The 16,345-nt window shown below is 47.4% G+C and overlaps 1 protein-coding gene across 5 annotated transcripts; it reads left to right on the forward strand.

The window, feature by feature from the left end:
• The first annotated feature begins 4,394 nt into the window (after positions 1-4,394).
• RBM3 (RNA binding motif protein 3) lies at positions 4,395-7,941 on the forward strand. 5 transcript variants are annotated; one of them, XM_047765265.1, is made up of 7 exons: positions 4,395-4,523; positions 5,111-5,229; positions 5,471-5,577; positions 6,222-6,321; positions 6,424-6,523; positions 6,968-7,053; positions 7,369-7,941. In XM_047765265.1, the coding sequence occupies exons 2-6, from the start codon at positions 5,127-5,129 to the stop codon at positions 7,026-7,028; spliced, it is 471 nt and encodes a 156-aa protein (XP_047621221.1). In that variant the 5' UTR covers positions 4,395-4,523; positions 5,111-5,126; the 3' UTR covers positions 7,029-7,053; positions 7,369-7,941. The 5 variants fall into 5 exon arrangements, with proteins under 5 accessions (XP_047621221.1, XP_047621222.1, XP_047621223.1 ...); XM_047765266.1 differs by having other exon boundaries at positions 6,968-7,049; XM_047765267.1 differs by having other exon boundaries at positions 6,971-7,053.
• Positions 7,942-16,345: the final 8,404 nt, after the last annotated feature.

The following is a 16,345-nucleotide window of genomic DNA, read 5'->3' on the forward strand; positions in this document are numbered from 1 at the left end:
ACTTTTATTGTATTTTCTTGGTCACACAGGCCAACCCTAGTACCACATGGAAGGGAACTACACACAATGTGAATACCAGGAGGCAGGGATCACTGGCTACCACACTGGGTGACATATAACATCTAAAGTAGAAATATTGGGGCAGGCAGATGAAGAATTTTAAATAAGTATAATAAAGAAGAGATAAAATATAAAACAGGAGGCATTCCCTTCATGACTTAGCAGTTAATGAACTCGACTAGGATCCATGAGGATGTGGTTCGATCCCTGGCCTCGCTCAGTGGATTAAGGATCTGGTGTTGCCATGAGCTGTGGTGTAGGTGGCAGACACAGCTCGGATCTGACGTTGCTGTGGCTGTGGTGTAGGCTGGCAGCTGTAGCTCCAATTAGACCCCTAGCCTGGGGACCTCCATATGCCGCGGGTGTGGCTCTAAAAAGCAAATAAATAAATAAATGAATGAATAAATAAATAAAACAGGAACAAAAGATATAAAAAGGATTCAGGAAATATTAGGTATGAGCATCATGGTAGAAAAAAATAAATCTGTAAATGGAGACGATGAAATGAGGTCAGAAGTTTTAATACATTAGTAATTATAAAAATATATAGGAAGTTCCCGTTGTGGCTCAGCAGTAACAAGCCTGACTAGTATCCATGAGGACGTGGGTTCAATCCTTGGCCTTGCTTAGTGGGTTAAGGATCTGGCTTGGCCATGAGCTGTGATGTAGGTCATAGGTTCAGCTCTGATCCCCAGTGGCTGTGGCTCTGGCGAAGGCCAGAGGCTACAGCTCCAATCTGACCCCAAGCCTGAAACCTTCATGTGACACAGGTGAGGCCCCAAAAACCACACACACACACAAAATTAGAACAGAGACCTTAAATGATTTTTTTTTTATTTTGTCTTTTTAGGGCCGCATCCGTGGCATGTGGAGGTTCCCAGGCTAGGGGTCTAATTGGAGCCATAGCCGCTGGTCTATGCCACAGCCACAGCAATGCCGGATCCGAGCTGTACCTATGACCTATGCCACAGCTTGTAGCAACATGGGATCCTTAACCCACTCGAAGCCAGGGAATGAACCTGCATCCTCAAGGATACTAGTCAGATTCTTAACCTGCTGAGCCACAACGGTAACACCTCATTCCAAACATGTGCTATGACCATAATGCAATAAAATGAGCAATAACCAAAAAAGCCCCCATTTTTAGAAACTAGCATTACTAAATAACCCCTTGATGTCTTTTTTTTGTCTTTTTTTTTTTTTTTTTTGCATTTTCTAGGGCCGCTACTGCGGCACATGGAGGTTCCCAGGCTAGGGGTCCAATTGGAGCTATAGCCGCCGGCCTACACCACAGCCACAGCAACGCAGGATCCGAGCCGAGTCTGCAACCTACACCACAGCTCACGGCAACGCTGGGTCCTTAACCCACTGAGCAAGGCCAGGGACCAAACCCGCAACCTCATTGTTCCTAGTCAGATATGTTAACCACTGTGCCACAACGGGAACTCCTAAATAACCCCTTGATGAAAGAAGAAATCGTAAAGGAAATTTAGAAGTATTTAGAACTAAATAAAAATACTACCTGCAGGAGTTCCCGTTGTGGCGCAATGGAAATGAATCTGACTAGGAACCATGAGGTTGCGGGTTTTCTCCCTGGCCTTGATCAGTGGGTTAAAGATTGGGTGCTGCTGTGAGCTGTGGTGTAGGTCGCAGATGCAGCTTAGATCTGATGTTGCTATAGCTGTGGCTGTGGCTGTGGCTGTGGTGTAGGCTGGCAGCTGTGGCTCCAGTTCGACCCCTAGTCTGAGAACCTCCATATGCTGCGGGTGCAGCCCTAAAAAGCAAAAAAAACCAAAAAAACAAAAAACATTACCTGCAAAGTTTGTGGGGCACAGCAAAATCAGTTATTAAAAGAAAATGTATAGGTTTAAATACATTTATCAGGAAAGAAGAAAGCTTGAAAAATATAATCTAAGCATTCAAATCAAGAAGTTGGAAAAAGGAGAAGAACAAACCCATGACTCCATGAGTCATGAAAGAAAAATTGTAAGGAAGGAAATAAGTGCCAAAGAGAATTTTTAAAATAATGATAAATAGCAAAATGAAAAGCTAGTTCTTTGAAAGTATCAATAAGCTTCTGCCAAGACTATTTTAAAAGGATGCAAAATAGGAGTTCCGGTCATGGCGCAGCAGAAACGAATCCGACTAGGAACTATGAGGTTGTGGGTTTGATCCCTGGCCTCGCTCAGTGGGTTAAGGATCCAGTGTTGCCATGAGCTGTGGTGTAGGTCATAGACGGGGCTTGGATCTGACATTGCTGTGGCTGTGGCAGCTACAGCTCTGATTTGACCCCTAGCCTGGGAACTTCCATATTGCTGTGGGAGAGGCCCTAAAAAGACAAAAAAAAAAAAAAAAGAGGCAACGGACAGATCAGGTGTACCCATAACAACACTTATGGATGTTAAAAACACAATGCTGGGAGTTCCCAATCTGGCTTAGCAGGTTAAGAACCCAACTAGTATTCAAAAGGATGTGGGTTCGATCCCTGGCCTCACTCAGTGGGTTAAGGATCTTGCATTGCCTTTTAAGCTGCAGCATAGGTCGCAGATGTGGCTAAGATCACAAGTTGCTGTGGCTGTGGTGTAGGCTGGCAACTGCAGCTCTGATTTGACCCCTAGCCTGAGAACTTCCATATGCCACAGGTGTGCCCCCCCCCAAAAAAAACCAAAACATAATGCTGGCTAAAAAAAAAGTCAAAAAAAAATGGCAGTACCATTTACTTTAATTAAGAGCATACACAAAAATGCAGATTTTATATGCACTCACACCAAAACATACACATTAAACTTGATAAAGTGTTTAACTGTGGGAGGAAGAAAATGATATTTGGGTGCAAGAATAAAAGAATAAATAAAATGAGAGGTTTTGTATGGACCATGAAGATGTGTCATAAACTGTGGAATATGATCAGAGTTCAGACACTTTGAGAGGTAAACAAGTACTTTTTTTTTTTTTTTTTGCATGGGGGCTCAGATTCTCAGGGGCTAAGACCAGTACATATGTGGACAATGTGAAATCTATTCACATCCATCCTGGGCTTAGGGGGTCTGGATATGGCAAAAGCCAGACAAGTCCATTTTGTGGATGCACACCATACAGTACTCCAAAAGTTAACAAATCTAGTCTGTGTTTGGGGTCCTGACCCTTAGCAGGCTGGACAAGTCCACCCCATGAGTTAACACACTTAGAGTTTCCGAGGACAAACTAACCCGTTCTTCCTTGATGGGTTCCTCGGAAATGAAAAGTCTGTCAAGTCTATTCATTGTAAAGGTAGCTCAGACACTCAGAAGGCTGAAAAAGACCCAATTGTGGGCAGTGGGTTCAAACACTTCTTGTTTGGGATGAGAGCATTATGTATTCTTAAAGTCCTTTCTGTGCATCAAGGGTTCAGCAACCCTGTGACAGCAAAAATCGTTCTCTTGGATTGAAGTTTGGGGCATCCTGTTTTTATTTATTTATTTTAATTTCTTTGTCTTTTTGCCTTTTCTAGGGCCGCTCCCAAGGCATATGGAGGTTCCCAGGCTAGGGGTCTAATCGGAGCTGTAGCTGCCGGCCTACACCACAGCCACAGCAACGCGGGATCCAAGCCGCGTCTGTGAGCTACAACCACAGCTCACGGCAACGCCGGATCCTTAACCCGCTGGGCGAGGCCGGGAATCGAACCCACAACTTCATGGTTCCTAGTCGGATTCGTTAACCACTGAGCCATGATGGGAACTCCTGGAGCATCCTGTTTTTAGAAGGCCCCTCGGGCAGTCTACTGGTGGGGGAATTCGAGAAACCGGCTTCAGGAGGTTGCCAGATAAGAATGAGCGCTGAAGTTATAAATGAGCAGGAATAATGCCAGGGAAAGGAGTCCCATACCAGGTGGCTAGATGTCGGGCACAGAGAAGAAAATGTAGGAGTCAGAGTCAGGCACTGAGAAACAAAGGGTCTAATGTTAAGGGCTGTGAAGGCTGATGACTCAGGGACTGTGCGGGGATAAAGCACTGGGGATATGAAGTTAGAGGACTAGAAGGTGAAAGAAGTTATCGGCGGACGGTAATTATGTCGTCAAAGTCCTAAAGGAAGACATCAGACCCAATGGGGAAAATGACGTCAAGATTGGAGTGATGTCCAGAATGGAAAGGAGTGTGAGAGCGAAAAGGTTTGTACACAAACAGGATGAAGAAAGCTGTGGCCAGTGGAGGGATGCTGACATCAGCGTGCACCAACTACCCAAAAACCGCCTCCATTCCCTGAGGCGGGCTCAACGCTTTGCTCCCTAGGCTTTGCAGTCACTTCCTCCCACCCCACCCCTCATTGGCCTCATCCAATGAGCACTCACGCCGGCACGCGCGGCAGACGTTCCGTGACGTATACGCTACGTACGCTTTATCAAGCGTCTTCCCGCGCGACATTCTTCCCAGTCTGTCGGCTTCTTGGCTGTAGCTGTGTCTTTTGCCTTTTTTTCTAATTTCCAGGTAAGCAGCGTTGGTCTGGCAGAGGGGCCGCTCCTCGATTCACTAACGTGCGCTGCGTTGGGCGAGAGCGAGTGGGAGAGTAGAGGTTTCTGACACGTAGACTTGGGCTTTTCCGGGGCAGGCGGGTCCCATGCTCGGAGGTGACATTTTTGGGGTTGGTGCGAGGAATGCCGGGAAGGGCTGGCAGCTTGGGTAGCGGCAGTGACCACCGGACAGCAGAGACCTGCGGAAGAGAGGTGGGGATGTGTGTCGGGGGTGGGGGAGTGCGGGTTTTTTCGTCACGTGACTTCCACCATCTTGTTCTGCCGGAGAGGAGGGAGCGCGCAAGGGTGTTCTGGGCATGCGCGGCCGCACAAAATGACGGGCGTGTTGGCAGGGGATTTTGTGGGCATGCGCGAAGGTGGTCCCCCAAAACGGCTATCTCGCTGAGCCAGCCCGTCAGATTCCCGCCTTTTTGGCTTCTTTACTTTTTTTGGGGGGGGAGGGGGTCTCCTTATTTAGTTCTTTTTGTCTATTCTCCATTCTCTCGTCCCTTCTCAAAACTCCGACCTTTTCTTTCATCTCCACTGTCCATATCCTCCCCGAAGGACTCAATTTATTGACATGTCCTCTGAAGAAGGGAAGCTCTTCGTGGGAGGGCTCAACTTCAACACAGATGAGCAGGCTCTGGAAGACCACTTCAGCAGTTTCGGACCTATTTCTGAGGGTGAGACATGGGCCAGAGGCGTGATGGGGGGGTTGTGGGAGAACATCTGGGCCCCATGCGTTTCAAAGAACATGGAGAGGAGGGTCAGGACTCCAAGCCTTTACATTACCCTTTTCCTTCCTTTGTTCCTAGACCCAAGGCTGAGAACTCAATTGAGGGTTGGTGGAAGGGAGGTCCATTCTTTACCTGACACCCTTTGCCGCTTTTTTTCCTCACCTCTCTCTCCTCTCCCTTTTCCCAGTGGTCGTTGTCAAGGACCGGGAGACTCAGCGATCCCGGGGTTTTGGCTTCATTACCTTCACCAATCCAGAACATGCTTCAAATGCAATGAGAGCCATGAATGGAGAGGTGAGGCCTCCTACCTGCATAGGGGCCCTGCCCCCATCTGTCACTTCCACCATTCTTTCTGTTTTTTTCCCCTCTGTCTGCCAGGGGCAGCGTGGCCACCAAGCCCCGCAGTGCCCACTCACAGGAGCGTGACTGCCTTCTGTTCTAGGGGGTGGAGGGCAGCGGCAGACAGAGCCGGGCTGCCTGGGAGGCGACGACTGGTCCTGCATGAGGCCGAGAAGCCACCTGTGGATGTTTGACCTGCCCTGGGCTTAGGTAGTAGAGTCTGCAGACCTGCGGGCCTGGCCCGGAGAGGACCTCGTGAGTCTTCTGGGATGGACTCTGAAGCCTCAAACCAAGAGAGGTGTCTATCTAGCCCTAATAGTTGGGCAGCTTAGAGGAGTGGGGAGGAGAGCTCAACCTGAGTTCGGTCAAGATGTAAGTAGTAGCAGGGGGAACACGGTGATTCAGGTCATTTTGTGGGATTCTGTACCTCCTGATAAAGCCGTTCTGGCCAAAGGAGCTTGTTCTGGAATGTGGCACCCAGAACCTGGTGCCCAGCAGAAATTTCTGGGCTCTTTTGCCCACCTGCCCAGCCCACTCTTACCTTACCACTGCCCTGTCTGACCACCAACCCATCCATCCTTTTGTTTCCCTACACCTAGTCTCTGGATGGTCGCCAGATCCGTGTGGACCACGCTGGCAAGTCGGCCCGGGGAACAAGAGGGGGTGCCTTTGGGGCCCGTGGTCGTGGCTACTCTAGAGGTAAGTGCAGTGGTAAGTTTGACCATGGGGTATGGAGGAGAACCACCTGTTACTGGCTTATGTTTGGAGAGCAGCCATTAAAATATTTCTTGCTTGCTGTAGGTGGAGGGGACCAGGGCTATGGAAATGGCAGATATGACAGTCGACCTGGAGGATATGGCTACGGATATGGATATGGAAGGTCCAGAGACTATGGCAGCAGGTGGGTAGCCAAAGGATTGTTGGATCCGGAGGTGCTTCTTCCCTCTCCTTAAGAGCTCAGCTGCTCCAGGATTCATGCATATCTTGCTTCGGTGCTGCTAGTGTTTGCTTTTATAAATTGTTATGAAACTATTTTGGGTTAAATATAATACTCAGGTCATATAATTGCAAGGTGCAATAGATGGTGATGTGTATGTGTTTACTGTGCTGTGTTGGTTAATTGGGTATATTATGTTAATATTTAATGTAATTTAACATGTATATAAGTTATATGTACGAGCATGTATATGCATGATATTTGTGTGTTTGGTATATTCTACTTGACACATTAAAGTTTGTGTTCTACTACACGAAAAACGACAGGATGTGTAAGTATACGTGGTCTTTGATATTGTCAAGGAATATATAATATGTTCTTGTATTACTACTATGTTTCTTTTCCCAGAAGCCAGGGTAGTTATGACCGCTACTCAGGAGGAAATTACAGGGACAATTACGACAACTGAGATGAGGCAAGCGCACCTAATGTAGGTGAGATTTGTGTTGCCACTGAGCAGATCGATCTCTGTCCACCAGCCCTGTCCTATTCTGTCACCTTTCCTCCTGCCTGTGCATACCTCAGCAGGCCCACCTGATACCGTTTCTAGCTTTCCCTTGCTCTCAGGTGCCTGCCAAGGATTGTCTGGGGGTGGGGGTTGGGAGGGGTGGGTGTCGAACCTGTCTTGCCTAAAAGAGATGGAGGGGTGTCCCTGTTATCCAGACCTCCAGTATCCTTATCAACCCCTCAAAGCGAGCGTGTTAGCCTGTTCCCGACATCACAATTCTCCTCCTTCTTACTGTTCTCAGATACACAGGAATAAAACCTCTGATCCAGGACCATCCTTCCAAATGGCTGTTTGTAAAGAAACATCTGTTCTAGTACATCAACCTGTTTTTTTGAAGTGAGCTCCCAAGGTAGCTTGTTAAAGATGTTTTAAAAAGCTCCATGTTTAGAAAAACTTTTTTCCCCATTTAAAGACAAATTGAGACATTCATAGGGTCTGGGTATTTTTTTCCCCCTTTTTACCAGTTTTCTAGTTTGGGCTCTCAGGATTATTGGTTCTGGCAAAAAATGTTTGGCCAGACCCGATAGATTTTTTTTTTTAATAATATGCATCTAGGAACATTTTAAGAACGTATACACAATGTTTAATCACGGTTAGGAAGCAATTTCTGACTGTAACTGTAAGAAATCCAGAATAGGGTTACTTACAGGTGTTTTTTTTACTCCAGATCTCTGCCTTGACTATATAGAAGTTTCTAAAAATATTTGTGTATGTCACTTTTCTAATACTGGAAGAAAAAATATTCTGTTGTGTCTCATGTAGTGTTTAGGATGTCCTTGACAGAGTTGATTAAAAAGATAAAACCTGAAAACAAGTCGATGTTGATAGTGGTTTTTTTTTTATTATTACTCAAATTAAGGTAGAGAGGCATATTACAAAGTAAAGATAGAGGAAAGTCAAGAGGGAGACTTGGAAAAGGATTTAGTTAGGGGGGTGGGCAGGGACTGCCAGAAGGGTAGAGACCTTGAATTCAAAGCTTGGTGGTTTGGAATTGGTTTGGGTATACATGAGCTCTGTGAGGAGGGTGAGGAGTGCAGGTGAAATCCTTTATGGCTGGAGTCAGGTTTCCCAAGATGGTCTCTTGGTCCCATGGTGTTGAACAGTGTCCATCTGGGAATGACTGACTGGGTTCGAATCTCCCTATTCTCACTGAGTATCGGGTAGGTGCCCTCCTCACTGGACTGTTGTGAGAATATAATAAGCATCGGGTGGGGTTGGGGAGGGGAGGTGTGCTAAATCCTGCTTGTAAACAGTGGTGCTGGCCCCTCAAATAATGGGATTGGCAGCAGTTACAGTATGAGGAGCACAGGTTCTGAATTCAGATTCCAGGATTCAAATCCAGGCTTTGCTGTTTCCCACTTACTTGACCTTAGGTGTGTCATTTAACCTCATGTTCCTCAGCCTTACGGGTGTTTCATCATTTCTATTTGGGGGTCAAGTGTATTTAGTACATATGCAGGGTTGCTGCTGTGGTGTGGGTTCAGGCCCTGGCCGGGAACTTAAACATGCTGCAGGCACAGCCAAGAAAGGAGTTGGCAAAGCCATCAGCCACAGGCATTCAGTATAAATGGTGGCAAGAGGGTCGTCTTCAGTGGTGAGGTGGTGATGGCCTGGTGTGGCTTTTCACCCCTAGTTGGGCCGCACATGTTGCATATGGAAGTTCCCAGGCTAGGCATCAAATTGGAACTACAGCTGCTGGCCTATAGTAATGCAAGATCAATCCAAGCTGCATCTGCAACCTGCACCACAGCTCACAGCAATGCTGGATCCTCAACCCACTGAGCAAGGCCAGGGATCAAACCTACATCTTCACAATAGTAGCTACAGTGGGAACTCCTAGTTGGATTTTCAGCTATACTTAACTCCCTTTAGTTCTGACTCCTGCATTGCAGTCCCATGAGCTTTGTTCCTCTTAAGACTTTCTAATTAATGACCTGTGGCCATGGCGTCTTCTACTTGGCTGATACTAAGCCAAGTATCACCAGGTTGTCTTAGGATGTCTTTTTTTTTTTTCATTTCACTAATTAGCAAATTCTACTGAAGCAGGTTTCTTTCATCAGTGCTTGTACTGAAACACAGTGTCTTATCTCAGGGCTCTGACAACCTGAGTCCTTTTGTTATCTAGTCCAAAGCAACTTTGATTGTATCATCATTCGTACATTATGCTGATCTACTTTATCAATCGACTGCATTGATTGAACCATGCTGATTGGGGATGTGGATCATGGAATGCAATTTCCATACATGCTTTTGTCTTTGCTTTTTCTAGGGCTGCTCCTGCGGCATATGGGGGTTCCCAGGCTAAGGGTCCAATCAGAGCTGTGGCCACCGGCATATGCCACAGCCACAGCAACACAGGATCCGAGACACGTCTGCAACCTACACCACAGCCCATGGCATCGGCGGATTCTTAACCCACTGAGCAAGGCCAGGGATTGAACCTGCAACCGCATGGTTCCTAGTCAGATTTGTTAACTACTGTGCCATGACAGGAACTCCTCCTAGGTTGTCTTAAATTGCCTTAATCAGTCATGGGGTGTAAATAGGGATGTCTCCTCCCCACTGTGATGGTGTTAGGCAAGCTGAGTGAGGGGATGGATCAGGCTCCCGCCCCCCTCATAGTATTAATACCCTTAAAAGAGTGACTATGAAGTTCTCATCGTGGCGCAGTGGTTAACGAATCCGACTAGGAACCATGAGGTTGCGGGTTCGGTCCCTGCCCTTGCTCGGTGGGTTAACGATCTGGCGTTGCCGTGAGCTGTGGTGTAGGTTGCAGACGCGGCTCGGATCCCGCGTTGCTGTGGCTCTGGCGTAGGCCAGGGGCTACAGCTCCGATTCGACCCTTGGCCTGGAAACCTCCATATGCCTTGGGAGCGGCCCAAGAAATGGCAAAAAGACCAAAACAAAAAAGGGACTAAGAAAGCTTGCTCTGGAGTTCTCCTTGTGGCTCAGTGGTTAACGAACCCAACCAGTATCCATGAGGACCGGGGTTTGGTCTCTGGCCTCGCTCAGTGGGTTAGGATCTGGCGTTGCCATGAGCTGTGGTGTAGGTTGCAGATGTGGCTTGGATCCCACGTTGCTGTGGTGTAAGCTGGCGACTACAACTCCCAATTGGATCCCTAGCCTGGGAACTGCCATGTGCCACAGGTGCGGCCCTAAAAGCTTCAAACTGCTCTGAGTTCTTGTGGCACAGTTAAAACGAATCCGTTTAGTATCTGTGAGGATGCGGGTTTAATCCCTGGCCTTGCTCAGTGGGTTAAGGATCCAGTGTTGCCTTGAGCTGTGGTGTAGGTCACAGACGTGGTTCAAATCCTGTGTTGCTTTGGCTGTGGTGTGGGTTTGACCCCTAGTGTGGTAACCTCCATGTGCTGTGGGTGAGGCCCCAAAAGGCAAAAACAAGAAACCTGCTCTCAACCGTGGGAAGATACAAGCATTTGGCATTCTGTGATCTGGAAAAGGGCTCTCAGGAGAGCTCAACCATGCTGGTGCCCTGTTTTTGGACTTCAAAAGCTTCCAGAAGTGTGGGGAGTAAGCCACTAGTACATGATGCTGTTAAAACAACCACCCATGCTGAGGGACTACATGGGTCCCTGTATTGTGAGAGTTCTAGTGTTGGTGGCCTGCCTCCTGTGCCTTCTAACTACTTGGGCCCCAGGACCCTTTCCCACTCCCCCACTAGCGGGTCATGAATTTGATTTGGGAGGTGGATGGAGACAGAAACTTCTGAGACCTACCAGGCCCACTGATCTAGAACCAGGTAAAGAAGCACTGGGGCTACTCCTTTCCTACCAGTTGGGTACTTGGTCTCAAGACATTCTGTAGTGTGCCTTCAGAGAGTTGAGGCAGTGGGATCTGGCAGGGGGACCACTTAATGCTTGGGGTGGGGCACACCAGCACACTCTACTGTGTGGAAAGTAAAATGGTCCGTCTCCTAATATGATCTGAGGCAGGATTCCATACTCAGTCACAAAGTTCCTGCAGCAAAATGATCCTTGGAGTTCCCATTGTGGCATCTCTGCAGGGCCAGGGCACAGGTTTGATCCCTGGCCCAGGAACTCCTTATGTCGTGGGTCGGCCTAAGGAAAAAATGATTCTGTAAGTGACATCAACAAAGACCATAAGTAGTTTTGGAGAAGGTTTTGTGTAGAAATCTGGCCCAGAGAGGCCTGGTCTAAAGAAGGGGGCCTAGAAGATTCAGTTTTCTTTGGTGCTATATAGTTCATAATACAATCAGATATGAGGCTCCGACCCCTTACTAAAAACTTTGCAGTTTGACCAAAATTTCGTTAATGTGCATGTTTCCGAAGAACCCACCAAGACCAAAAACTTGCATTCAAAAATGCCTTGACCCTAGCCTGGGAACTTCCATATGCCACATGTGCAGCCCTTAAAAAAAAAAAAAAAAAAAAAAAAAGAGGAAGGAGTTCCTGTCCTGGCTCAGTGGTTAACGAATCTGACTAGGAACCATGAGGTTGCAGGTTCAATCCCTGGCCTTGCTCAGTGGGTTAAGGATCTGGCGATGCCGTGGGCTGTGGTATAGGTTGCAGATGTGGCTCGGATCCTGTGTTATTGTGGCCCTGGTGTTGGCTGGCAGCTGTAGCTCTGATTCCACCCCTAGCCTGGGAACCTCCATATGCCGCGGGAGCGACCCAAGAAAGAAAAAAAAGAAAAAAAGATGCCTTGAGAACCTTTGTCCCAAGGCCCATGAAGGCCAGGCCAGCAAATACTTCTACTTTTCTAACCCTAGGTCTTGCCTATACTAAGAAAAATCATACAAACCTCTCTCAGAAACATCCCCTGCCCATTTCAAGGTCCAGAATAAATCCTAAGCCCTGCCCCTTTCATCCCATGTGGCCAAAATCAGACCTTTGTGTCCTAGCATAATTTCTCTGCCTCAGGTTTAACGAGTGAAATGGGAGTAAGTGTCCACCTCACAAAGAAGTATTAGAGGTGACTTGTCTTTTTAGAGCCACCGCATATGGAAGTTCCCAAGCTAGGGATCGAAACGGAGCTGCAGCTGCTGGCCTACACCACGGCAACGCCAGATTTGAGCTGCATCAGCGACCTACACCACAGTTCACGGCAATGCTGGACCCTTAACCCACTGAGTGAAGCCAGGGATCAAACCTGCATCTTCATGGATACTATGTCAGGTTTTTGACCTGCTGAGATGCAATGGGAGCTCCAGAGTGACATGTTTAGAACAGGTGAGATCTGTGATTCTATCCCTACAACTTGCCCCACATTCTGGATTTGAGGGTGTGAAATACTTTTCAAAAAGGTATTTAAAATAAGTTGCGGAGGAGTTCCCATCGTGGCACAGTGGAAATGAATCCGACTAGGAACCATGAGGACACAAATTTGATCCCTGGCCTCACTCAGTGGGTTAAGGATCCGGTGTTGCTGTGAGCTGTGGTGTAGGTCACAGACACAGCACGGATCCCACGTGGCTGTGGCGTAGGCCAGCAGCTGCAGCTCCGATTGGGCCCCTAGCCTGGGAACCTCCATATGTTGCCAGTGCAGCCCAAAAAGACTAAAAGAAAAAAAAAAACCCAAATAAACAAAAAGTGTACAGATATCTGAAAAGCCAAAAGTGTTTTTTTCAAATTGGTGACAAGACCTGAAACTTGCCATCTTTATTATTCTCACTTAGTGTGAACGTGCATACAATAGACTATTAGAAATAGTAGTCTTTGGTTATGGAGAGCTTCCCTAGAGTCTCTGGGACTAGGGTTTTAACATACCAGTGAAAGCACAAAGAAAATTAAGGCTTCTAAATTGCTGAAAGCTGTCTGTGGCACTGTTCTGCATAAATGTTTCTTTTGCTTTTTTTTTTCCTTGCCTTTTAGGGCTGCACCCGCGGCATATGGAGGTTCCCAGGCTAAGGGTCAAATCGAAGCTACAACTGCTGGCATATGCCACAGCCACAGTAATGCAGGATCTGAGCCGTGTCTGTGACTTACACCACAGCTCACAGTAATGCTGGATCGTTAACCCACTGAGCGAGGCCAGGGATCAAACCCGCAACCTCATGGTTACTAGTCAAATTTGTTTCCACTGCACCACAACAGGAATTGCACATAAAGGTTTCTAATATACTGTTCTAAACTCAATTTTAAGCTTCCTTGAAAACTCAGGGAGTTTTCTTTCCTCTTTCTACTTGATAGTGATCTGAGTGAACTTGCAATCTCCATTTTAAACTTTCTGACTGCAATTCATAGAAGTACATTTTTTTCCCACTGGGGTAGTCTATCCACTTGTCTAAGTGGAAGAAAGGTGTAAGGAATGGAATGTGAAAAATGCCGTGTTGATTTTTAGTTTATTTTAACAAAGATAGCTGGTGCAAAACCACTCAAGTGCTTATGGAGCTTGCAGTTTATTTTTATTTTTATTTTTATTGTCTTTTTTTTTTTTTTTTTGCCATTTCTTGGGTCACTCCTGCGGCATATGGAGGTTCCCAGGCTAGGGGTCGAATCGGAGCTGTAGCTGCCCAGCCTATGCCAGAGCCACAGCAACGCGGGATCCGAGCCGTGTCTGTGACCTACACCACAGCTCACGGCAACGCCCGATCCTTAACCCACTGAGCAAGGGCAGGGACCTAACCTGCAACCTCATGGTTCCTAGTCGGATTTGTTAACCACTGCGCCATGATGGGAATTCCGGAGCTTGCAGTTTAGAAAATGCAGTATGTTTATAATTTTTGAACCTAGGTGATAAGTACATGGAAGTTCATTTTATCAATACTATTGTAAGTTTGAAATTTTATAATAAAAAAGTTTGAGGAGTTCCTGTCGTGGCGCAGTGGTTAACGAATCCGACTAGGAACCATGAGGTTGCGGGTTCGGTCCCTGCCCTTGCTCAGTGGATTAAGGATCTGGCGTTGCCGTGAGCTGTGGTGTAGGTTGCAGACGTGGCTCGGATCCTGCGTTGCTGTGGCTCTGGCGTAGGCTGGAGGCTACAGCTCCGATTCGACCCCTAGCCTGGGAACCTCCATATGCCTCGGGAGCGGCCCAAGAAATAGCAAAAAAAGACAAAAAAAAAAGTTTGAAAAAAAACTGTTAGAGATGTGGGATGGGAGTGGGTAGGTGACAACTTTTCTGCTGGCCTTCCCTGTTTCCCAAAGCTTTTTTTTCTTTTTTTTTTCGGTCTTTTTAGGGCCGCACCTACGACATGCGGAGGTTCCAGGCTAGGGGTCTAATCAGAGCTATAGCCACCAGTGTACACCACAGCTCACAGCAATGCCGGATCCTAAACCCACTGAGCAAGGCCAGGGATGGAACCTGCGTCCTCATGGATGCTAGTCAGATTTATTTCTGCCAAGCCATGATGGGAACTCCCCCAAAGCCTTTTGTATGGTTGCAGGCATTTCTCTTCCAGGGGCCTCAAGAAACTGAAATGCTAGCTTCTCTTTCTTGCCATCTTACATTTGTTACTATTTTCCAGATACTGGTCTTAGAATCCCTTTCTTCCCTTCCCCAGTCACAGCCGTGAGGACCCCTCTGGCTTTTCCAGGCCCGCTGTTCCTTTGCTCAGCACCAGAGGTCCTACTTTCCTTCCCTTGAAACCCAGTTCCTTTTAGAAGCCTGTCTCCTTGGGGGTAAAATGGAGATAATACCCATTAAATGAGTTAAGACCTGGGAAACACCGAGAACAGCATCTGGTAGTTAGTTGTGTGTAGTCAATAAATATTAGCAAGCGTTTGTTATGTACGCCAGATAGTAATAGTAGGAACACAGCAACGGATATGATAAGTTACTTGCTCAGGAATCACATATTGGGAGTCTACAGATGATAAAGTAATAAATGAGTATGTTGCATAATGTAAGAAAGTGGCAAGTGGAAGTTTCCATGTGGCTCAGTGGTAATGAGCCCGACTAGTATCCATGAGGATTCGGGTTCCACCCCTGGTCTCACTCAATGGGTTAAGGATCCGGCATTGCCGTGAGCCGTGGTGTAAGTTGCAGATGTGGCTTGGATCCCGCATGGCTGTGGCTGTGGCTGTGGCTGTGGCTGTGGCCTGCAGCTGCAGCTTCGATTTGACCCCTAGCCTGGGAACTTACTATATTCCCAAAGTGCGGCTCTAAAAAGAAAAAAAAAAAAAAAAGAATGGAGAGTGATGGGATCTTAACACAAGATGGTTAGAGAAGGGGTGACCTTATAGCAGATACTTGAAATTAGAGGGAGAGACGTTCTCGTCATGGCTCAGAGAGTTGAGAACCCGACTAGTATCCAAGAGGATGCGGGTATGATCCCGGGCCTTGCTACGTGGGTTAGGGATCTGGCGTTACTGTGATCTGTGGTGTAGGTTACAGACCCAGCTTGGATCTGGCGTTGTTGTGTCTGTGGCTGTGTTGCAGGCTGATGGCTGCAGCTACCATTTGACCCCTAGCCTGGGAACTTTCATATGCCGTAGGTGGGGCCTTAAAAAGAAAAAAAGAATTTAGAGGGTGAATGGTAAGGTCATGGTTCCACCATGGTGCTCTGGTTGCCCAGCACGTCTCTGCGTGGGCCACGTAGGCAAGCTGATCTGAGTATTGGCAGAACGCCCTGTCATCCTCAGAACACGGAGCACAAGAGGCTACAAGGCCATTTCTCACTCACCTCCCTCTCTACCAAGGAGGCTGTCATGAGACGGTTTCTCATCTCCCGAGGTTCTGGTAGTAAGGTATGTGGCTTTCTGTTCCTTCTCTCCACTGATTTAAGGTTATAGAACTGCCCAGCTTATTTCTAGCTCCTTGGCAATACACTATCCTACTATCCTACCATCCGTGCTGCAGTCATCTGGCCCCTTTTAGTTTCTCCGTTACCCGGCATGAGGAACACGAGCTGGCATCTGTGGCTCTTCTTGCTGTCTCTGTAAGTAGCAAATACCTGAATCAAACGAGGACACATTTCTTTACCAGCCAAATCTCTCAGCCTTGCCTTGCCTTGACATCTGGAAGAGGAGAATTACAGGCAGAAGGAAAAGCAAGCAAGTGCAAAGGCCCTGTGGTTGTGTGTGTGAAGAACAATAAGAAGGTCAGTGCAGTGGGAGCAGAGTGAGCGAGGGGGCTGGTGGCAGGAGATGAGGTCAGAGAGGTAACAGGGCCTGGTCCTATAGGGCCTTGCCAGCTATAGGGAGGACTTTGGCTTTTTCTCGAGATGGAGCAGGGGTCTAAGTAGAGAAGGGCCGGGGGCTGACTTGGGTTGCAACAGGACCCTCTGGCTGCTGTGAGGAC

This window comes from Phacochoerus africanus, chromosome X (assembly GCF_016906955.1).
Source record: "Phacochoerus africanus isolate WHEZ1 chromosome X, ROS_Pafr_v1, whole genome shotgun sequence".
Lineage (NCBI taxonomy): Eukaryota > Metazoa > Chordata > Mammalia > Artiodactyla > Suidae > Phacochoerus > Phacochoerus africanus.